This window comes from Mytilus californianus, unplaced genomic scaffold (genome assembly GCF_021869535.1).
Source record: "Mytilus californianus isolate M0D057914Y unplaced genomic scaffold, xbMytCali1.0.p SCAF_5, whole genome shotgun sequence".
NCBI classification, from domain to species: domain Eukaryota; kingdom Metazoa; phylum Mollusca; class Bivalvia; order Mytilida; family Mytilidae; genus Mytilus; species Mytilus californianus.
In genome coordinates, this window is record NW_026262701.1 from 67,824,780 (window position 1) to 67,849,870 (window position 25,091).

Consider the following 25,091-nt stretch of genomic DNA (forward strand, 5'->3'; position numbering starts at 1 on the left):
AAGTAGAATCTTCTCCAATATTTGCAGAAATTAAAATAAAATGAGATGTGATGTATTGTTGTTGGTATTAATTGAAATAAGACAACTTGTTTCACCTCCCTAAGGCACAGTTGACCTTAGATGGATTTTGATATTATTTGTATGTACTTTTTGGTCATATAGCTTTTCAACTTTTTCGGTTTTTATACACCCATATGGCTTTCAAATAAGGCGGCTTTGAGCGTTCTTGATGAAGGTTACTCCAGAAAAGCGCTAATTCGGTCGCCTACAAATTCTTTGTTGTCATAAAAGTAAACAAGATACTTGTGACAAATACAAATAATAACAACAACAAAAAATAAAGATAGGAGGAATTATCAAACTAGAAAAACAAACGGACCAAAAAGACTGAAAATAGCTTACTGTTACCGTTGTGACCAGGGTATTTCTTTTGTGACCAGCTGGTGTTGGTGCAGTAGATAGCCATGTTTGTGTGATGCAAGGATGATTACTTGTAATGGACTGAGATTGAAAAGTTAAATATGTACATTGGGACCAATAGATAAATGTTTATTTACGTAAATCCAAGATGTTTTAATACTTCTTTCATTCCTTATCCTTCTATCAATCTAAATTTAATGTCCAAGTCCCGCTCTCTTTTCTCAGCATTGATTAATTAAATCAAATTCATTGATTAATTGCAAGGAATTTTAGATATACCATTCCTTAATGTAACCTGTTATATTTCATTCATAAAGTTTTGAGAAAAATTTTGACACTGATAAGCTTTTACATATTGCAACCATTTGGTAAACTGATGTTAAGGAGATTAATTGCTATGAAGTGTGACCTCATATTTAAAGTAGTAAACACACTCGCGTGCGCCTGTCACACTCATTCAGTTCCTCTGTAACTCAAACCTATGCGTGTGCTTGTCGGTGGCTGTATGGTAATTTGAGGAGACTTGCAAGCCATCCCTCCGAAGAGAATCAGAATGATAAGATGAACTGACGGGAGAGGTTGTGACACTTGTCTGATTGTGCTTGTTTTAGTATTGTGTCTGTGTTAAAGATGCCAAAGTCTTTTTTATTTACCAACAAGAGATTTACAGCTTACAAACAACAATATGGAAGTGGGACAAATGACAACTCTTTTGAAGGTAAGATCGAATTTTAATCAGGTTAGAATTTACACATACTAATTATACATTTTCTCGTAATAGAACAAAATCTCAGCAAATATCTGATATCAAGGATTTGTAAAGTACTATATACTAATTTTTGCTGAAATAAAAACAAAAAACAAATTAAAAACAAAAATTCTGCATAAATTCCTCTAAAGTGAGTATTTCAATAATATTTTGCATATTTTATCATTTGAATATTTATCAGATTTTTTTGTTACCTCTGGATATTTAAACATTGAGATTAAAAGCCGGCACTAAAGATATTTTAAATCTCTGGAAAAAATAATTTTACATGTTTTCTTCAGTTTCTGAATGTTGAATTTTTTATTATAAGCACTAAACATCCTTAGTTCATCAAGATGAACGTAGTTTAAACACATTTCTTTTGCAACTTGTTAAATAAACACTTGTCCAGTTTCCGACTTTTCTCTTTGTTCACAAATCGATCACGTGGTCGTGTCATTCATAGTTTGTTTACTCTGCCGTAAGTAGTACCGTATGGAATCAATTTCCAGCAGGAAGCCTTGGTCTGTTAATTATACAAATTATCAGCCTGAATGCTTTTTACTGATTATCTAACCAAACTTTTCAAATTAACACCTTTATGTGGTTTTTATTTCCTGGATAAGTGCAACGACTTTACCAGTAAAAGAGTAATCGGCTCAGTCATTTTCCACAATAGGAAATGATCAGGATAAGTGATGTTTTGAGACTACGAGTTGTTTCCATTGGAGCGAGTCCCCCATTTGCAAAAAAAAAAAAAAAAACAACAACAACAAAAAAACAAGTGATATATGATTATTATGAAAATTTAAGAAAATCTAAAAACGAAACAGATACATGATAACATTGACGGTATTAATTTTAATGCACCACATGAATTACCACTGAAGCTAAAATCACAACTTAAATGCAAAAAAGGAATTATCTCTGTTTCAGTGTATTGGCAGTATACAAATTTGTCTAAGTGAAAACTGAACTGGAGGGGGGAGGTGACACGGGGTTAATTTTCATTTCCTAAATCCCGCTTTTTTGTTAACTTTCCAACTTCCCATTATTTTGTAATTTTTTTCCCAGATACCACTTTTTACACCCCCCCAACATATCCCAAATCCCCATAGCGTGTCACCCTCATCAGATCTATTCGTTTTAAATGTGGCATTCATTTTACATGATTAACTGATTGATTACAACCTATATTTTAAGAAGCATCTATGTCGTCCTGAGCATGCATGAAATATCTGCAACTGGACGTTAAGCAAACAGTAATCAATCAAGACACATATATATGAGTTATCTTAATGACAACACGAATACTATAGCATTTCATATTGTGATGCTTTTGAGAGAAAGAAGAAATCGCAATTTTAGGCATTAGAACACTACTTTTTAAAGGCTGATCTATGAAAAAAATATTCTCTCGTTGAAAATGACAATCTGTCAACCCCCAAGCCCACCCCAAAAAACAAAACCAAACTATCATAAAACATTTCGATGGACAAACGTCCCAACCACAGCTCTTAATCGCTTCCCATCTTTAACATGCATGTTGTGAATAAAGACCAAAGATCTTACTTCAGGGATAAGGGAACATTGGAATGAGGAGAAGGAAAGCGGTAGTCGGGGGACGAAAACCGGGGAAGAGGGTGAGGGACCTGTAGAAGAGGTGATGTAAATAGAAAAGTTTCTTTTGGCAATAAAGGGGATGGAATTGGCAGAAGAAGATGAAATGGGAGTTGGGGTAGGGGAAGTGTGAATCAGGAACCCCTTGTCCACCCCTCAAAGAAATAAAAAGACAAAAATTGGGTGGGCTAAAACTTCTCAACCGAAATCTAACCAGCGAAAAAACAGATGAATTACTATAGGTCAAGTCGCACAGTAAAAATGTCCAGGTAAAAGTGGACATATTCGATAATGTGATTATTTTATATGTAGGAGACAGCTGTATGATATACAAAGAAAACTGCATTTCAGTTGTGGTGAAACCTTCCTAGTTTATATACTAAGTACTTAACTGAGTCAAACTAGCCATATACAAATGTCACATATTTCACCACTTTTTATCTTTTTTATAGGAGTATTGCCACAGGAATCAACCCATACCACTAACCAGAATGAGACTGTTAGCATAATTAACGAAGAACACAGGGTCGTGAATTTACCACTGTTACAGACAGACGAGACATGGGAAACATCAAGCTACAATAGTGATGCTAATTCGAATACAGTCAGAACAGAGGTCACGAGGAAAGAGTATACTTTACCAATTATTAAGCAAAAAGAAAGATTTCGTACTTTTGAGACAACTCAGTTCAGCTCCACACCACGCCAGGCGCACTATTCTTTCGAAACAAATGGCGACACATATGAAAACAGACTGGATGGTAAGCACCAAAGTACTATTTCAGAAAACTTGTTCAAACAAACAAAACAATACGATGTCTCTGATGGTGAAAGTGATAGTGGGATATCATTGATCAGCGAAGATAGCCGTCACGAATATTCACCAAAATCTGATTACGCGTACCACTGCTCGGAACACCTTTCGCTTTTATTTGACTTCTTTAGTCCAAGAAAACCAGTTGTTCGTGAAACAGTTGTTGAAGAACATCAAGAAGTTCGAAGAGCATTGGACTTTAGTATGTCAAACTATCAATCTTCAACATTGAGAAATACAGAATCCCAAGATGAAAAAGCACAATTTATTGAGACAGAAGAAATGTTTGCCTGCGCGGATTGCGGAAAACGTTACAGTACATCGAGCAATCTTGCGCGACATCGCCAAACACATCGTAGTTCTGCCGACAAGAAAGCTCGACAATGCCCACACTGTGACAAGGTTTACGTGTCTATGCCAGCTTTTAGCATGCATGTCCGAACACACAATCAAGGTTGCGAATGTCCATATTGTGGGAAGAAGTTTAGTCGACCATGGTTGCTGCAGGGTCATATTCGTACTCATACGGGCGAGAAACCCTTTTCCTGTCCACAGTGCTCCAAATGTTTCGCCGACAAGTCTAATTTGCGTGCACATGTGCAGACACATTCAACAGAAAAGCCTTACGAGTGTGGGCGATGTGGGAAGGCTTTTGCTCTAAAGAGTTACTTGTATAAGCACGAAGAGTCGTCTTGTATGCGTGGACAGAGAAGTGTACACAAAAGAACAAGGAAAGGAATCGCGCTACAAGAACCAACAAAAATCATGTTTGTAGATGAACACGAAAGAAACTCTTGGTAAAATGATGATTACAATAGCAGGCGACACCAGTAATAATTTGAGGACCAATTTAATATTATATTTTCTTCTATTTTTCTATTCCGTAAAAATGAACAACCAGACAGAAACATTCCACTCATTTTAAAATACATTTTTGTAAGCGACTTTCATCTTTCCTTTTAACTACATGTTTAATTATTTTAATACGTATAACTTGTTTTAGAAGGATGCGACGGCGAGAAGTTCCGACATTCCTCTGTCGCAGCACGTGTATTTTTATTGAAGTAGGAAAAATTTATCATTTCATCACTAGCTCATACATTTTAATATGCAAAGCACATTTAAAATAGGATTAATCCTGTCTTTAAAAGGCACTATCATAATGTCATTTTAGGTATTTTTATACAAAAGAGTCAAACTCTTTGATTTTTTCTTGTAAAAGTGTGTGTTTTGTCCTGTGTGTATTTGACAAAAATCTGACGATTTACTTTAACTTCTTTGTCTTTTAAAAATGTGTGTGTTTCAAGTGTTTATAATGTTATTAAGATTTGAGAAAAGGTTCATCAAGCAAAACATGATGTGAACTATATATGTACAACCAAGAAAAAACGTGAAAAAAACACATTGTATGACATTATTTTACAGCAGCTAGAGTTTATAATTTAATTTACTTATTAATTATTTGTTTGTATTTGTTCTTTTTATTTTGATTATTTATTTATTTATTTATTTATTGAGGTGTGTGTAGTTTTTTGTGGTTATACGTTATTTATTGCATGGAAGTGCTAATGGCAGTACAGAATATGATCTGCAGACTGGGCACATTAAAATAAGTGCTGAAACGTTTTTTGAACATTAAATCAGAACTTAAAAGCGTCATTTTTTAAATTTGTGTTATTTATTTATTTATTTATTGTATGTTGTTTGCAGTGTTGTTCTCGGTTTTATCGGCAAGTATTTATTATTTTTATATACTATTTTTGCCAATAATTTTGAATTTTTATATTTTTATAAAATATGGTATTTTTACTGTCATTTTAAAACGTTCTCTCAACAACTGTTGACAGATCATCATTAAATTTTTTCTCATGAAATTCATTTCATTTTTACCATATTATACATTTTTTAGGGCAATTTTAATATGATTTTTTTGTAAATAAGGATTTCATAATTTTGTAGGTGTAGGAGAGAGTGTAGGAAAATAAATAGTCTAATTGCTGCATAATAGCACAGAACATATATTTTTTTAAGATTTCCTGACGATTTCAGATAATATATTTTTTTCAACATTTGATTATCAGAACTTTTCAAATTTTTATAAAAGATTCAAAACTTTTTATATTTGGTATGTTTGTACTACTGGGTAATTGTCTTATTGACGTTTAACCCTGTATTTGTTTTATTCATATTTATATTTTTTTCTATAATGTAATTAAAAAGAAATATATTACAACACCATGGAGCTAAAAGCAAAGATTGAAATTTATTGGTTATATTTATATAGTTTGACATTGCTTCAATAAAAAATTGATCAACTGCATTGAGTTTATTTTAGACTTATCCCATAAGTCTGTTACAATTTCCATTAGCAGACTGTCATTGTATTATATATTTGCTATGCTACATGTTTGCAAAACAGGGAATTAATTGTCGACATCGCCAGCAATCTTTCAAAACAACGTTTGGGTGTGATTTTGTTGTTGAGTAGCTAGCTCATTAACTAATATCCGTTTAACCGACGTAAATGAATTTGAAAAAAAAAAATCTTTGCCATCTCTATTCTCTTTTTATGTAAAATCCTTGTTGATGGCCTGCCTGTCAGTTTCGCTGATTTCTAATTGATTGACTTGTGTTGTGTTTGTATCTTGAAGATTTAAATGTTCCAACTACAACAGAAATTGCACTATTGACACTGTGTGTGTCTGTTTACTTCGGACTATCATGGTTTTTTATGTCGTTAGATCATTGTCTCATTGGCATATACCCCACTTCTCATTTTATTCATATTAAGGGATAATTTTTTGGATCGTGTTTAAATAATTTGATTTCACTTTGCACGTTTTTATATGCTCCCGGGTCATTGGTGGTGACCTACAGTTGCTAACTTCTACATCATTTGGACTCTGCTGATTAGTTGTCTCATTCGCAATCATACCACATCTTCTTATTTTCATAAACTTTGAAATACATGTAGCAGATTTCCCATGTTGGATGGGAATTCACCTACATCAGTCTGTTACCACTATGTTTGTTTTGGAAGAAGAGAGAATTTATAACAAGGCAAACTTATCCTAGCTTACAAATGTTTGAAACTGAAACAAAAGGATGTTAAAAAACTGTTTTCTTAATGTTGACCAAACAACCCGTTAAAATTACAAGGCGACTGACTGTACAAGATGACCGAAATTTAAGTTACGAGGTTTTTTTTATTAATAAGGTTTAAATTTACCTTGCAGTCAAAAGCATTGGGCGGTCGATAAAGACATCACAGACCAAAGCAAATACTAGTATTCAAAGTTGCAGTAGTTATAGTATCCAATGTAAACCAAGTAATTACCTTATTTGATTGCAATTAATCTAAAAATGGCCACATTTAAAGACGGACCTGTACCAGCCCTTTCGGATTGGCTGGCCCGGTTCACTCAAGTTCACATGTGCTCAGTTTCCGGCTATACATCCCTAGATGTCTATGCGGTCAGCGTATTGTTGGAAGACTATACAAACCTTCTATGTAACAAACTGTATAACATACTAAGAGATCAAGTACAGCATGCCAGTTTTGCAAATGGAGAAGTAGGATTCCCCTAGTGATGATCAACTTAATGTGATCCATAAAGGATGCATGTCGACCAAACTACTAGACTTATACCCAAAAGAGAATCTCTAGTGTCATGCATGTTTATCAGTAGCGAATTTGAGGAGTGGAGGAAGAGGGCGTTCGTCCACTTCACCCTTGTTCGGAAAAAAACATCATATTTTCCATTAAATCGTCAAAAAAAGTTTTTACCTCGACATGCTCGGCGACAATTTAACCATTATGAACATTTACGCATCCCTTTCCTTGAACACTAAACCCCCTTTCTATTTTCTTTTTCATGGAAGTGGCCTTGTCAGCCTAGTTTTTATATACGACTTGTAACTATTGCCCCTTAGTTTGATACTTATGTTAGTTCTGCATGGTAACCATGGTCTTATGCAGAAAGTTGATAAAAATGTCCTTAATGCAGACCACTTGCAATAACGCCACAGCTTATCAATAATATTTTTGTTTTTATTTTATTGAAGACTTTCAATATTACTAATTCGCTGACATTATGAACACTATAATGAGTTCCATATTATAGGGTTCTATTCAATGTTATGTTAAATGTTGTTTGGTGAGAAAAAATGCATGAAATGAGATAACTTGGCCAAACTGACCAAATCCTATAACGATGATACTAATGGAGGGTTTCGTTTTAATATGTAGACAACAGCAAAATAATTGGAATTTAAAATAATTGACAAACAACGAGCTTAAAAAAACATTAAGGGGCAAATAACAGCTAGAATAAAACGAATATAATTTAAAACGGACAACATTGAAATATTGTTATGTTCAGAAACCATTGTTGTCTTGGAATATCTTGAGCATTTCTTATTAACTGATACAACAGCTCATTAAGGGTAAATTATGACATTTATATGCATTCTTCGCGTTCGGTAGATTGCTTGTATATCACAAATGTCGAGCTGTCCTTAGATTTTATTATAAATGTTCACATAAGTTATTATTAGACACATGTTGGTTATTTTCTTTGCATTCTAGTGATGCAGCTATGTCATGGTTAGATGCATGACAGGTTACACACAAGTTAGTGTTCGTGTCGGACCAATAAAAAGAAGAAACATTCTGGTATCAAAAACTAGCTGCTATATACATAAACTGTCTGTAACTATAAAGGCAATCAATCATATTAGTTTCCTTAATATTGGATCATTACAGATCATTGTTCGTCTCCTACAGATAAAGAGTTGCGTTTTTAAACGTCCAGCGCAGGAGATGTGAAGTCCAGCGCAGTAGATCTTATGTCCAGCGCGGTATATGTAAAATCTAACGATGGACTTTATATCTAAAGCGCTGGACTTTAGATCTTCAGCGTTGGACTGACTTTATATCTAAAGCGCTTGACTTAGATCTACCGCGCTTGACTTAGATCTACCGCGCTATCTTCAACATCTCCAGCGCTTGACTTTGCATCTCCAGCCCTGGACTAGACATCTTTAACGCTTGACTTTAAATATACAGCGATTGAATTTAAGTATACAGCGCTCGACTTTACAAAAAAAATAAAAAAAATAACGATTTGGAATTAATTTCTAAACATTAAAGTATTAATATTAAGCTGAAAGATACAAGCAGTATACTCATACTACCGGAAAATGTCAAATTTATCTGAACTCGCTTCGAAACAGGAGAAAGGCTAGATGGATCCTCGATTTTCTTCCTATTCCTAATGCTCGTGAAATCAAAGTTTATGAATCAGACTCAAAACCATAAAGGTATGCCTTGTCTTATAGAGTTGCAACCCCAGTTTACGTATGATTTTATAAATCATCAAATAAAAAACATCATTAAAATGTATCAAATATACATCATGCCAGAGTGTGGTACATGGTTATAGCCTGACATTAACTTCATGTTGATCAACGTTAAGTTTTCTTGGTGCATGTAGAAAGACCCTTTATCTCTAAAGTGTCAAAATATACGGTTTTGATTCAATCATAAAAGCAGGTAAGATATTTCATCCACTCATCTTTTCACTTCAAACACATTTACATAAATACGAATTCGGCGACCTTGTTACTAATTTATATCATGAAAATGGACACATCAATTTCTTAAAAACGTCTATGAATAAAAAAACAGTTTTGAAGAAATTATGATTTTTAAACAATGCCAGAACGTTTCTCACGGTAATACAAGCCCTCTTCCTATTTCAAGAATATAAAATTGGAGAAACAAAGAGATAAATTAAATTTTTCATATTTTTAAATCGGGTAAAACATGCCGTGTTCATGGTCTTGCGTTATAGATTACATGTGCTGAAGTTGTGTAACTTTTTATTATACTTTAGTTTCCCCGTTATTTTTCTTCGTACTTTTATGTTTCTTTTGGTCGTATGACTTTTGACGTGGCTCGGTATTTATGCATCCCGGCATCGGATTTTTTACTTTTGAACTTTGTGCATTACTGTTGCAGGTGGGTCCTGAGGTGCGATTTGGACACAAAGGATTTTACAGTGTTGTTTCTATTTTGTTTATACCCTCTCATTTATACTTACTTAATTTTTACTTCATCGAGAAAGTGTATATTATATACGGTATGTACTATCAACGACAAAAACATGTTTTGTTGACGCGTCACTGTAAATTTACACCTTTTCTGTTGGCATCTCTTAGATTAATTTGTATGTTTGTTTGAAATTTTTAGTCAGTTGTGTTGTATGTCTGTGATGTATGTTTACACAGTTTTGGCTGCTGGATCCCGATTGTCACATTAACCTATTACGTCTGTTTGGGCAAAGATTTGTATAGTATATATATACAAATCCTTGGTTTGGGTTTGTGTTTTGCTCACCCAATTTTGTCAATATAATGTTTATAAACAACTGCCATTCATGTGAGAGGGTTAGCTAGCTATAAAACCAGGTTTAACCCACCCTTTTCTTCGGAAAATGTCTATACCGAGTCAGGCATATGGCAGTTTTTCACTTGTTCCGTTGATTGATATCGTTTGATTTTGTCAGTTTTTATGATGGACTTACCCTTTTGTAAATTTGCCTTGGAATTCGGTATTTATGTTATATTTTTTATCATATATATATGCAAAATCAAATACCAAACTGTGCCATCACCTATGTATTGCAACTTGCACTTAGACGGTGCTTCTTCGTCAGTAATAACGGCTAGCATGTCTTTAAATAAACTATGACAGACTCGGAAATCAATAAAAACGGACGAAGGAATCCTACAATTGCAATATTCGTTGCCTAACAAAGGACTCGATTGATTGATTGTTGGTTGCTTAACCGTCCAGTGCAAATATTCAATGCATGTTCAGGACAAGAGAAAAAATTAACAATAAATCCAATAAGTAGGTCCTGTAAAAGAGGCCGTCCGGGATGGAGGTCGGAGAAATTTGGACTGCCATTGGAAAATGAGGGTATATTAGATATATAATTATAATAAGCAAGTCTAAAAGGATACAACATCACCAAAACAAAAAAAAAATCATTAACAAATGTTAAATATTTCGGATAACTAATATATCCTTCATCAGTAAGATGTCAAATGGTTCTTATCTTGACATGTGGTAGTCCTGTAATAGTAATCTTGATCGTTATACAAATTATCACGAATCAATACGCTGGTAAATTTTTTCAATATTGATGTTTGGGAGGAGGAATAAATTCCTTAAAACTGTAAGAGTCCTGTACTGAAGCCTGAGTTACTGGAAACAAGTGATGGTAGGGACTCATTTTATGTTTTTTCATTAATGCCCTCTGGGGAAACTTTTCTTAATTTCCTTATCCAAAAACTTTCCCGAACAAGTCGGTCGGCCCTTGACCAACCCTCGTTGTGGTCTATGATAGTGATGGTAAAGTTTTTGAGATCAGCTTGGGCGTGCCCAGGTGATCTCAAATGACGACTTACGGGGAGGTCGGGCTTGCAGGCGATGACCATTCATGCATTTGTTAAATGGCTGTTCTGTCTCGCCACATCGACACTGAAGAAGGTATACAACATTCTGGGTTTTGCGAGTTACATTGCAATATATAGTGTATACAGACCCAGTGGAGTGGCAAGTAAATGTTTGAGTGTTCAGTTTTTGTTGGCAAGTCAGACATCGTCTGTTACCACACGACTTGCACCATCCTGCAGTTGAAGAGCTTTTATAGAGGAGACATCAGCTCTAACAAATAAGTCTTTCAGACTTGCTGGTCTCCGAAAAGCTAAGACAGGAGGTTTGGGAAAGATCTTGGATCATTTTGGATGTTTGGCAATAATATGTCAATTGGCACAGATCAAACGGGAGAGGTTAGTAAAGGCGGGATTGTATGTTAAAACAAACGGAACTATTTCGCTTCGCCTTTTCTGTTTGTACTGTAATAGGTCATTATACATATACAATTATATATATATATATATAGGGACAGAAATTTTTTCATTCAACAGGCCACCTACGGACCCCTCAGAGAGTTGTTGAAAGGTTTCATCACATGCAAAGAGCGTGGCACTATCTTTACACGAGGCATCAAATTTAACACCCCCATTCTGACCGGACGTGACTGCGTACTTGTACATCCCACACAGGCCAAATGGACATCCACTTTGACAAGGGTTTTATAACTGGTCGGAAGAAGACCAAGAGTGACCATATTTCTATTCCCCATGCAGTCACCCTTGGACTCGAGGTCTTAACAATTAAGAACAAAAAAATAGTTATGGGAAATCGTCGCGTGAGATTTTTTTATATTAAAATTGACAAGGATAAATAAAGTTGAAATAGACGATGGAAACTTTAGAGGATGCATGCATATAAAAGTTGGACCATGAAGTTCACACACCGTTGTCATTAAAAAAAACGTCCTTGAACTTTTAATCTTAGGTTCAAAATAACAGAGCTTCATATTGAAATACTTAGGTTCTGACAACATTGTGTCTTATTCGGATTAAATAACTGATAGCTCAAAACTGCAACATTATTCAATGCAGAAGGCATGTAAAGTTAGCGATACTTTATCAAAATTGTCTTAAAAACAATTGGTAGTGTTGAATCACATTTATATATGATAGGTATTTGTAAGAATGTTTAAAAATCTTTCAGTCATGTTCAGAGTATATTTGAGTTCTTTTTTAAACCACATTTAAAAAGGATTTTTCAGGTTTTTTTTGTTAATTCAGAAAAGAATTTCGACTGCAAAATATCATATAGCAGATTTCAATTGATAATTTAGTCAAAGTGTCAATTTAAAGGCGTCGTTAAGCAGGAAAAATAAGAATTGACAAATCTTTTTAGTAATCATGCAAGATTGCCAGATACATAGTAAAGTAGTAAATACGAATGCTGGAAAGATGCCTACACATTACCCAATATGTCTTACAATTTCATTCAACAATTACGTAACGTTATGGGAAACACATGTTTTTGTCAAACTTCTTTAATTTCTTATATTATCTTCGAGGTTATAACTCTTTACACTGTACAGAGCTGTAATGCGTAGCTAAGTTAAATGTAAATTGTTTGCGCATATATATTATACATACACAATCAGAAGAACCTTGAAAATATATGTATATAAAAGAACATATATTTATATTAAGTTTTGCGTTCGTATTATGATAGTAGGCTTCCTTAAGAAATTCGCACTATTTTATTTTAGTTGAGAATAGGTTGATTTCCGTCTGAACGGACGAACAAAGTGAAACGACATAATTTTTTCTTCCCAAGCTGTGGATCTCGATGAGTCCACTCTCATCTATGTGTGTTATACATACCGGTATATCAGAGTCCAAGATAATAACATGACCCAACAGATCGAGTGTCCATTAAAAATTCAAAAGATCCACGTACACTCCTTCCATACCATAGTGGTTACATGACCTGACAGGTTGATGTTATCCAACTACCTAAAGCCCTCTGCCAACAACAAGTACACACCAAGCCTATATATAAGATATCTTGTGCATATATTTTTAGTGCTAACATAATAATAACTGGAATTTCATGCACGTTCACTTTATAGTTGGCTTTGTGAATTTCAAATTTCACAAAATAAAAAAGCAATTATGGATATTCTCGAGTTCGTCTTCATTTGTACGGTAACTGTCAGATGTAATTCATTAAGAGATGAAAATCAATATATCGGATTGTACGAATTCGATGCCTCATGTAGAGGAAGCGACACGCCCTCTGCTTATAAAAAAAACATATTGCAAAGTGGATGTCCGTTTGGCCTACAGGTGCGGGATGTACAAGTACGCAGCCACGTCCGGTCAGAATTGGGGTGTTAAATTCGATGCCTCGTGTAAAGATAGTGCCACGCTCTTAGCACGTTAAGAAACCTTTCAATAACTCTTTGAGGGGTCTGTAGGGGTCTTGTTGCAGCACAAAATTTCAGTCCCTATCTAACATACCTACTATTTGTTTCAGTTGCAGTCCAAATTTCCACATTTCATTACTGCCGTCCCGAAGTTGCAGAAGCTACTTTTTGTGTTATCTGTTTATAGTTTCTGAATAAGCACGAAATAATTGCCACTGGACGTTAACGGCAGACTACAATCAACCAAAATCAATCGTATTAGCTATAAAAGGCACATATGATAGCATACTTTTGCGTAAGGGACCAAGTTGTATAGTTACTTCATATAAGATGAGATACCTGCTAGTTTATATGAATTTTAATTGGATTAATCTGGTTACAAGAGCGCAATTATTATACCCCGCTTTAAAAAGTGGGGGTATACTGTTTTACCTCTGTCTGTCCATCCGTCCGTCAGTCCATCCATCCGTCAGTCCGTCCTTCCGTCCCATGAATATTTTTCGTCGCATCTTTCTCAGGAACTACAATACAAGGATTTCTGAAATTTGGTTTCAGGGTTTATATAAGTCAGCTATACCGTGTGATGCGTTTTCAGATTCATCACTCAACAACTTCCTGTTTACCGAACACTTGTATCATTTTACACATGATAGCCAAGTTGAAAATTTTCGTCACATTTATCTCAGGAACTACAATACAAGGATTTCTGAAATTTGGTTTCAGGGTTTATATAAGTCAGCTATACCGTGTGATGCGTTTTCAGATTCATCACTCAACAACTTCCTGTTTACCGAACTATTTGGCCAGCGTGGGTATCATCAGTGAGCAGTAGCTCGCAGTTTCACTTGTTTGTTTACATTTTACCGTCATCTTTTGTTAAGATGGTACTCAGAATTAAATCTTGGGCAGCTTCTGTACGAAGGAGCCATTTAAAAATTGCTTTTTCCATTAAGCGAAAAAACATAGACGTTTTTTTTCAACGGCATTTGAAATCAACTTTTACTGCATGACCATATATATTTTTCAAGTTGGCTGTTATACAACGCTGACAGTGCTGGTTACAGAAACTGCTACTTATTTTTTCTAGATTTTGTATTCTTCAAGAAATAGAATATGGAACAACACTGGTACCTATAGAAAACGCATTACAAATAATTGCGCTTTTGAAACCTTATATAGTGACAAAATTATTACAATATGAAGCAAAGCAACGACCTTGAATACGAATCATATATCTGATTAAATAGGAATATCGTACAACAGGGGGCTAAAATGTTGAGAAATAATGATTGGTAAGCCCTGAAGATAAGATAGGCGATGAGTCAAGCCGTCTTCATGCAATTGCTGTCACTTTTATTTCTGATCCTATCTACTGATGGAATGTCTTACACTTTGACTCACTATTTTCTTTCTTTTGACTTTTTTTGGTTTGTCATAACTTATCAAGAATCTAATCAGTACCTTCACTAACTTGATCGTTGTATTGTTTTTCCCACAGCACTAAAAAGTAATCTTACATTGCACAACATTCTTTGCTATGTGAACTGTCTGTATTAAACAAATACTTCATCTGAAATGCACTCATCACATCGAACGCCATAACCAAACGTTTAGATTGATTAATTGTTGTTTGCCAGTTGTAATCATTTAATTAAGACACGATAAATCAGGTAGGTTCCCCAAAAAGGTTTGACTATAGGGTTGAGAGCGATATATGTAAACTGCCACTTGTAAAATAGGTCATGTCGGTTAGAAACATAGCGAGGTGGGGCCACTTTTCCCTGAATTTGTTTCACGTCCTTCGATGCAAATTTGGCAAACACATGTACAATTACCAAATTTATATAAAACTGCATTCAACACTGAAGAACATTTTGATTTTTATTAAAATCTGAAAATTGTCAAAAAATGTTTCAATTACATGATATAGACTCTTTTTAAAATATTAAAAATTCATATACGATTTGACAAATTTTAGATTTTGACCCTGTGAGAGAAACAAACACAAGGGAAATTCACCCTTCCTCGCTTCGATTTGCGCATTTAGTGTACCAAATTAATTTCACATTATGCAATTTTTTGTTAAAACCAGGTTATAGCTATTTTTATGCCCCACCTACGATAGTAGAGGGACATTATGTATTCTGGTCTGTGCGTGCGTTCGTCCGTCTGTCCCGCTTCAGGTTAAAGTTTTTGGTCAAGGTAGTTTTTGATGAAGTTGAAGTCCAATCAACTTGAAACTTAGTACACATGTTCCCTATGATATGATCTTTCTAATTTTAATGCCAAATTAGAGTTTTGACCCCAATTTCACGGTCCACTGAACATAGAAAATGATAGTGCGAGTGGGGTATCCGTGTACCGTGTACTATGGACACATTCTTGTTCTTTCCTCTATCGTTTTTAAAAGGTTTTAGGTAATCTTTAATTTATCATGTGTTTATTTGTTCTCGTCCTGAATATGTGTGGAATATTTGCCACTGGATATTAAGCAAGCATTAATTGATCATGAGCGATTGAAGTGTTAAACGGAGAAACATTTTAACAACCTGACTTTTTGGACAGGGTTGACCTTATGTTTGTTGGTCCTTGTGTGACAATTTAAAGAAATATACACATCTGTTGCATGCCAAGAAGACCGAGCTAAATCTCTTCACCTTCCTGACGTTTTTAAAATATGAAATATTAGTATAATATTAAAATTCGAATACAACATTTGAAAGATATGTCTTATTTCCTTGAACTGGTGTAAACAATAAAAATAAGTTATAAACAGGTAGCTTGCAATTAGATAAGCTTGGTTCAGGTTTAATGCTCATCTTCAATATATGAGTGCTTGAACTACTAAAGACACTAAAATGAAAGATAGAGGAATTAGCTCATGTTAAATGCAGCTACTAATGCCTATTTTGTCATGTAAAAGACCATGCAAGCATACATTATTCTGTGAAACATTTGAAATCGTGTCGACAAAAACTTGTTCTTTTTCTTGATTTATCCTTATTTTTGACATTTTTACCTATTATGTTTGTTTTGTTCACACATTGTTGTCAATATAATGGAATTTTATGCGATTGTCATACTAGTGAGAGGTTTAGCTAGCTATAAAACCAGGTTTAATCCACCATTTTCTACACAAGGAAACGCCTGTACCAAGTCAGGAATATGACAGGTGTTTTCCATTCGTTTGATGTGTTTGAGCTTTTGATTTGGCAATTTGATAAGGGACTTTCCGAATTGAATTTTCCTTGGAGTTCGATATTTTTGTTATTTTACTTTTTGATATTTGGACTGAGCACTTTACATGAAAGAACTCAATCAAAATATGTACAACTAGGTAGACCGGACGACATATTTGATGACAGTATCGATAAGATCAAGACAAGCTTTCGGGCCGCTAGCACATTTGACGATTGGTACATCAGATGAAAAGTCTCAACAAAAAAGAAAAACAAAAAAGATATTCAAGAAAAGTCGTAGTGCTAGCCTTTCAAATACAAGTACGAAGGTGACAAACGACATAACCGTCACCTGATCATATCACTGCATGAACATTTTAATGGCAATACTAAAATTTGTATTCTGGATATGCAGTGAAAGAAAAACAGAGCCCACTGTACTCAAATTTTTTACAATTATTATCATTTGGTCAGAACCCATTTGTGACCTATAGATCAGCTGCACATGCATGATTATTTCCAGTTTTATCTTATACGATTCTTCTAATGCAATCTTGCTTGGGATTCATCAAATCGCTTATTCTAATTTTAACATGTATAAATTCGGAAAGTTTCAACATTGACCTGTCCCTTATATAACAGGATAATCTAGCAGTTAAAATGTTCCTTCCCGATATATGATCATGCTTTCCTTCCTGAAAAAAAAGTCAACATAATATAGTATTTATTTAAATTATAGTTATTTATTGTAGCCTTCACGTACAATCTTTTTTTACATCCAAGAGGTAAATACTTATTGAAATTTAATCAGTAAACATAAACTGATGGTAGATACCAGGTTTAAAATATTTGATACGCCTGACGTCTTAACAAAAGACCAATCAGTGACACTCGAACAAAAAAAAAGAGAATTGAGAACCCAAAATTCCGAAAGGTTTTGCCAAATACAGCTGACATCTTTGTTTCTCTATATGTCATTTACCTACATTGTATTGTTATTTGGAAAAGAAAGATATATTGGAAATACTAGAAAATAACTAAGTGTATCAAAAGAAAAAACGCTTTCATTGCTGATCCCCATCTTGGTCGTTACTAGAAGGCCTTAACGATGAACTTGTACACCTCGCACCTTTCAACACGAATCACTAGCAATAAAATCACTATGACTTTATGCTTTTTTCAATAATGTTAACACTCCAACTGATTGCTCATAATAACTATACTAGTATGCAACATGAAACACTTTAACGACATATCATATATGAAGATTTGACTTTACCATGGTAGTTACAATGACATCAAACCAAAATATTAAGAGTCTCCAAGAATGGTATTTGTCAAATGGAGTGAAAATCTCCCGAAGCAAGATCCTCGGGTCTGCGAAAAATGTCGAATACCTGCTTTTACGAGCGTCGATCCTTGCTTTGAAGTTGGTATTGAACAACTTCAAAAGCAAGTTAGTCGGCTCTTTTAACTTTCTCGAGGTCCAGCGTTTACGAGCGTCGATCATTGCTTTGCAGTTGGTATTGAACAACAACTTCCAAAGCAAGATCGTCGGCTCTCCAAACTTTCTCGAGGGCCAGCGTTACGAGCGTCGATCGTTGCTTTGAAGTTGGTATTGAACAACACTGTCTATACTATTTGTCTTTATAATTTCTATCATGAGTAACAATGTCGAGTTGGCAAAAACGTTTGGTTCTGAAATGTTTTGTCAATTATAAGATCATACTGTAGTGATTTGTTGCTATCTGCTGTTTGCCTTCACCTACCAACCTTTTTACGCAACAAGGAATGATATTAATTTAATGACCGTGAAAAAAAAAGTACTTTTTTTTCACTTTCTGTTGGACAAAAAGGTGTATAAAATACCCACATAACTTTTGATGCATAAGTTTAAATTTTAATGTGATTTAAAATGATTCCAATGTACGCATAATACTGTCGTTGTCAGTGTCTTTGCTTTCTTGTCTATTTTATGTAGATTTGGGTTTAGTGCTGCATTGGCTGTATGATCTTTATTAACAAACCATTTGTTTTACTGCGTATGTTATGAATAAAATTTAAGGTGTCAAATTGTCTGGCATTTTTTCATAGTTTCATTGCATCTTGTTTTTATAATAGACATACCATACCGGATGTCCCAAAGGGTAACTTCAAGAGACACAAAAAAACTTTCATCTATGAATTTATCTTTCAAACCCCAGTGAAGAATTCCCAATTCTTATCTTTCAAAAAGACTGTAATAGTTATAACGGTTTTTTTATATAATCTGCATCCTATCAGCATATTTTCTTAAAACAAAGATAAAATTAAAATTATTCAATATCATTGCTTTAAAACAAGAATGATGTTACATGAGAAGAAGTGATAACTTCATGCAGTGATAAAAATGCTGCTGCTTCCAGTGGAGATTTCAATGGGAAAAGTCACTACCATTATGTTCTCGGTAGGATATGTAATTGACAAATATAATAACACCTGCAAATGATTCACTAGGGTGACGCATCCATATCTGTTGTAATAATGTTTTCAAAAACCACTTATGATCAATTGATTAATAGTATATGTATCAGCAGTACACGAAGGGTGGTATATCATAGAAACTTGTACTTATCATGATAGAGCAACAGATTGATATGCACAATATTTATAGCTATCCAATGAAAATTTTGGCCAACCGCTTTTTCAGAAGATTGTAAAGCCAGTCAACATCCGAAAATTTACTTTGCTAAAGATTTCTATTTTTGCATAGTGGACTCGGTCAAGGATTACTTGGTAAAAAAGAAACTTTATTGGTCAAGAAATCCATCCCATTTTTATGGGAATCAGCCTATCAGAGGGCGGGTTTATTATGTTTTCAAACCAAGCACAGTAAAAGCGGTAACGCAAGATTGGTAAGAGAAAATGAAAGGCTTTATATTCAGATTCCGTAGTTGCCTTCGCAAACTATTAATTCAAATGGACACATAGAAAATGCAACATTTCAATTTTCCTGTTGCTCAAAAAAATACATGAACTTCAAAGTTTAACATTGACACCATAAATATATCAGCAGACAACGAACGTTGACAAACCCTTCGTTTTAAACGTCATTATAAAAATTAGAAAATGTGGTATTATTGTCAATGAGACAACTCTCCACCAGAGTCCAAATAACATGAAGTTAACACTAATAGGTCACCGTACGGCCTTAAACAATGATCAAAACCCATACCGTATAAAGCTATAAAGGCCCCGAAATGACAAATGTAAAACAATTCAAACGAGATAACTAACGGCCTGATTTATGTATAAAACAACAAACGAAAACAAATACGATATACAACAACTAATGGCAACCACTGAATTACATGTATTATTTTAACATATCTACATTTCGAAGAGCACACAGTGTACTTGACTGTGTTTCCTTTTCTATGGCAGAGATATCGATAGAGCAATAAAAATACAGAACTCCAAGGAAAATTCAAATCGGACTGAAGTCCCTTATCAAATGGCAAAATCAAAAACTGAAACACATCAAACGAATGGAAAACAACTGTCATATTTCCTTATGTATAGAAAATGGTGGATTAAACCTGGTTTTATAGCTAGATAAACCTCTCACTTGTATGACAGTCGCATAAAATTCCATTATATTGACAACAATGTGTGAACAAAACAAACAGACATAATAGTTAAAAATGTCAAAAATAGGTTTACAGCAGTCAACATTGTGTTATAATTTTATAATCACTATAAAAAAAAACAAATATGCCAACAACAAAATGGCATATAGAAAAAGAACCTAAGCAAAAATGAAAGACAAGAATACAAAAAAAGACCATAGCACAATAACACAATGGCGGGATGAATAAGTACCGAGCCACGCCAAAGGGACATTACCAAAAATGGACTAAACAGTAAAGGTTAATAATTTACAAAGACAAATAAAAGAACACCATTACACGTAATTAAGATGAGAAACAACGTCAGTACCTAGATTCTATACTTCAAGACCATGATGTATTATTTGTGAAGTTGATACGGAATATTTATCAACAAGGTCTTGGTATCTTCCGATGAACTTTTTTTTAGAAAAAGGACGAGACGTTCTTTGACATAACCCTGGTTCATCAACTTTATGCTCAGACACTGGTGACGTTTTATAAAGTATGAGTAGCAGCTGCAAGCTCTTAAATACCGAATGAGTTGGGAAATGTATATCTACTAAGGTGGGGGAAATTAATAATTAAAATTTAAAAATAAAATCGTCTCGATTGTCATAGATTCTTGTACTGAGATGACCGCTTATGTCAAATTCGAGGTATAAGTCTAAATATGAGGCGGAGGAAGCCGTGTCTGTTGTTTCATTAATACCTAGTTCTGGACGAGATATTAATGGAACCCAATCAGAAAAGATGGATTGTTAATGGAAAGAACATCATCAATATGTCTGAATGTGAAATTAAATTATCTGGCCTTTTTTGATCTTCTTGTTTTTGACAAGTGTCTGAAGGAACTCCGACTCATATGAAAATAAAAAGAGGTCGGCAAGGAGAGGGGCACAGTTCGTTCCCATAGGAATGCCGACAATTTGTTGAAAAAGTCTGCCTCCAAATTCAACAAATATGTTGTCTATAAGAAACTCCAGCATACTAATCACTTGTTCCTCTGTGTAGCATGTTTAACCCTTTTGTTTACTATCAACAAAATATGCCGTATGGTATCCCACAGTAATATATTTATAGCGTATGCTACCATTCTTATATTGAAAAGAATTGTGGATTATTTCTCTTAGACGATTTTTCAATTTCACATGGGGAATGGTGGTATACAGGGTTGAAAAATCAAAATTTTGAATTAATTTCAGAGAGAGATCGATATTTAAAATTAAATTAAAAAAAAATAAAGTTCTTTAGAGTTTTTTAGAATCCACATATGGTTAATACCACTACGCGAGTAAACAGTTTCACAGTATTTCTGAAGACACTCACTGCGAACAGAATTTTTGTCAATCTAATGGACAATTCCTTTGTAGAACACGTAGATGAGCCGTCAATGTACCGTTGTTTGTACGGAATTTTGTGAAGCTTAGGTATCCAATACAAACAAGGTAAGTCCTCGGATTTGCTATTCAATGTAATGTTCATTGAAGCCATGAAGGACTTATGATTTGCCAAAATCTCATCCTTGTCAAATGATATGTTTTTCAATTTGTATGTGGGATTACCTGAGTGCTCATTTATTCCTAATTATTTTACAAGACAGTATTATTTGAAGCTTTGTCCGAAGGAACAACAACATATTTATCGTGAAGAGATGATAGACATTTGGCAGCTTCTTTTATTAGATTTTGGCAGGTTAGGAATTTTGATTTAAAAATAAGAGAAAAGTAGAAAATACGATTGGGCGAACAGTGAGAATATTTAATTCAAATGCTGCCAATTAAGTTAGCATTACAATTTTTTATAACAAGGACACTTTTTTAGCAGTGCTAAGAGACATTCTTTTCGCATTTATTTTTAATGTGTCACATAAAAATTGACAAAATTGCCATAGATTCTACAAATAAATTATTCTGAAAAGGTTCAATTTCATTAACATTTAAAAAATGCATAGAAATAGAAATTATAGAAATTATAGTGCGCCTTAAAACTTTTATCTGATGCAAACTTTTAAAAATATCATGCATTCCGAAAGATTGTTTGATGATGCTGCATGTGTATAGAAATGATGTGAAATAGTACCACCATGTTACCAGACGCAATTGACAATTTTACGCAATGAACAGGAGAAAAGCGGAAAAAAAGAATTAAATACGATAAGCAATAATATCTGGACGTAATGACACAATAATATCACAATTCATTATCTAGGACTCAACATTTCTTACAAAATATTTGTATTCTTGGGATGTACATATACATATATGCCAACTTCAATACTCAAGGAGGGGTCTCGGTGGCCGAGTGGTCTAAGTAGTACTGAAAAGATAAAAAAAAAAAAAGTAGTTACTACTGTAATCACTAGCCAGTCAACGCTGAGGTTGTGAGTTCGAACCCTGCTCGTGCGGTTGCACTCGACTCCAATCTTAATTGACTAGGGTTGTCAGTTTCCCTATCGAAGGTCGGTGGTTTTCTCCACCAAGAAAACTGGCCGCCACGAAATAACCCAAAAGTGGCGTTAAAACACCAACAATCAATCAATCAATCGATCAATACCCAAGGAATGATCACTGGGTCTAGATTTGGATAACTCACTTAACCATTGTTTAATATGTGAAATTATTGCAATTTGAATATTCCTCAGACTGAAAATTGGGTTTATAGTAGGCTCATGCAGGTGCTCAATCTTTCCATAAAACACATTTAGATGACGAAACAAATTTTAAAAAATCATCTTTAGTTAATTTATCATATTCATCCGAAACAAACTTTATGATTTTACATTTTGAATAAAATTGAGAATGGAAATGGGGAATGTGCCAAAGAGACAACAACCCGGGCGATCAAGGAGCAGAAACACGTTTTTTATTGTTTGGAGAGTATATCGGAATGAAGTTCAGGATTTGTTTCCATATCAGAAGTCATAATGACGTGAATGCAGAGAACAATTTAAAGTGACCGTACAGTACAACACAACCCATACTGTATACATGTACTCTGCTATATAAAAAGCCCAAACATGACAAAATGTGGAATAATTCAAATCAGAAAACCAATGGCCTGAAATTATGACAAATGAATTAACAAAAATCAGCAACCTATGACAACCACTGAATAACAGACTCCTGACTTGGGACAGGCACATAAAGAATGAGGCGGGGTTAAACATGTTTAGTCTCAGATGCATGACTTTTTTTATTAATTGTTATGGGCTTTGAACTAGCTGTCAGAAACTACGAGTACTCTCAGATCTGTAAGTGTCTTTTTTGCTGTGGGGATGTATAAGTACCCTGCCACGTCCGGTCTGTGTCTTTGTTAGATGTATTTTTGCTTTGTATCGATCTGACGAGTTAAGCCCTTTTCAACTGATTTTATAGTTTGCTCTTATGTTGTACTGTTACACCACTTTAGGGGAGGGTTGTCGCCTTCAAACTATTTTAACCCTGCCACATTCTGCATGTGCCTGTCCCAAGTCAGGAGCCTTTAATTCTGTGGTTGTCGTTTGTTGCTGTATCTCATATTTGTTTTTCGTTCATTATTTTGTACGTAACTCATGCCGTTAGTTTTCTCGTTTAAATCGTTTTGCATTTGTCATTTCGGGGTCTTTTATAGCTGACTATGCTTAAGTGGAACCACTCATGATAAGTCAATGAATGATATTTGGTATACAGTTGTATCAGCACTGATATCAATCTTATTTCCATGGAAATTATTTGGTCTTGTACCTTCAGTCATGGTTCATTGACTTTGAATATTTTGCATATTTAAATAATTTTACATGTTAAAGTATTGCTATTTTAATTGCAACATTTGCATTTTACTATCAAAATTACATAGAGGCGAGACATATTTCTGCGGCAACAGTTTATTTCAATAATCAAAACATCTGGAACATCTGGTGAAAAGGGTGAGGTATTGATTGAATGTTAAGCAGCTCACCCCTACCACAAAAGCATAAAAAAGACATCCCCTTTTTATATAGCATTCACCTTCAGTTGTCGGTCCGTCCGTTCGTGAAACAAATATTTCAGTCCCATTTTAATCAGGTACTACTGAGCAGGATGAAGATTTATCTGCTAAGCAAATTGGCAGTGATGAGTTCTAACGTGTGAGCAAATTTCGTATCTGTCGATCACATAGTTCCTGTTTGCCAATTCTTTGAATTTTGCAAGATGTTGAATAAACTTTAAATTTTTCTTCACTCTTTTGTCAAGTACTACTGAACAGAAAGACTTCATACCTGATCAGCATCTTCACAGTTACGTGTGGCATTTTTCGGATCTGTCGAACAACTGCTTCCTGTTATCGGATATTTTGAATTACGAGTAGGGGTTTGCTTAGCACGACAACGCATGTATTCTTGCTTAAAACTAGTTCGAATGCACACAAAAGAAGACAAATTGAGACAAATGGAAATGATGATCTGTTTTGCGTGTTTTTTCTGCATGGAGTGACCATCTACTCATTTTTGTAAGCTAATATATCCTATACTTTTTTTTTTCTATTTTGGGTTTTATTTTGTTCTCAAATATAGATAGATATAAGAAGATGTGAGAAACTGTTTTTTTTTTATAGATATGCAAAAACACTATAAAATAAACAAAATTTTAATAGAAAAATAAACAAAATTAATAGAAAATAAACAATTAAATAAGAGAACAAAAGAAATAAATGTCTCATTAAATCAAGAATAAAAATGTTCACGATCTTCAGCATTTTGGCTTCAACAGCAGCACAGTCGCTTAAACCATTTTATAAAACGCGGAAATCTACCTGCATGTTTTGGAGAGTATTCAA

At 34.3% G+C, this 25,091-nt stretch overlaps 2 protein-coding genes across 5 annotated transcripts in view; one reads left to right on the plus strand and one right to left on the minus strand.

The window, feature by feature from the left end:
* Positions 1–25,091, minus strand: part of LOC127701268 (nuclear factor of activated T-cells 5-like) — a 347,248-nt gene that overhangs the window by 202,903 nt on the left and 119,254 nt on the right. The window lies entirely within an intron of this gene.
* On the plus strand, positions 860–5,918 carry LOC127701312 (gastrula zinc finger protein xFG20-1-like). Its single transcript, XM_052205197.1, has 2 exons — positions 860–1,138; positions 3,241–5,918. Exons 1-2 carry the CDS (start codon positions 1,051–1,053, stop codon positions 4,401–4,403), a joined length of 1,251 nt encoding a protein of 416 aa, XP_052061157.1. The 5' UTR covers positions 860–1,050; the 3' UTR covers positions 4,404–5,918.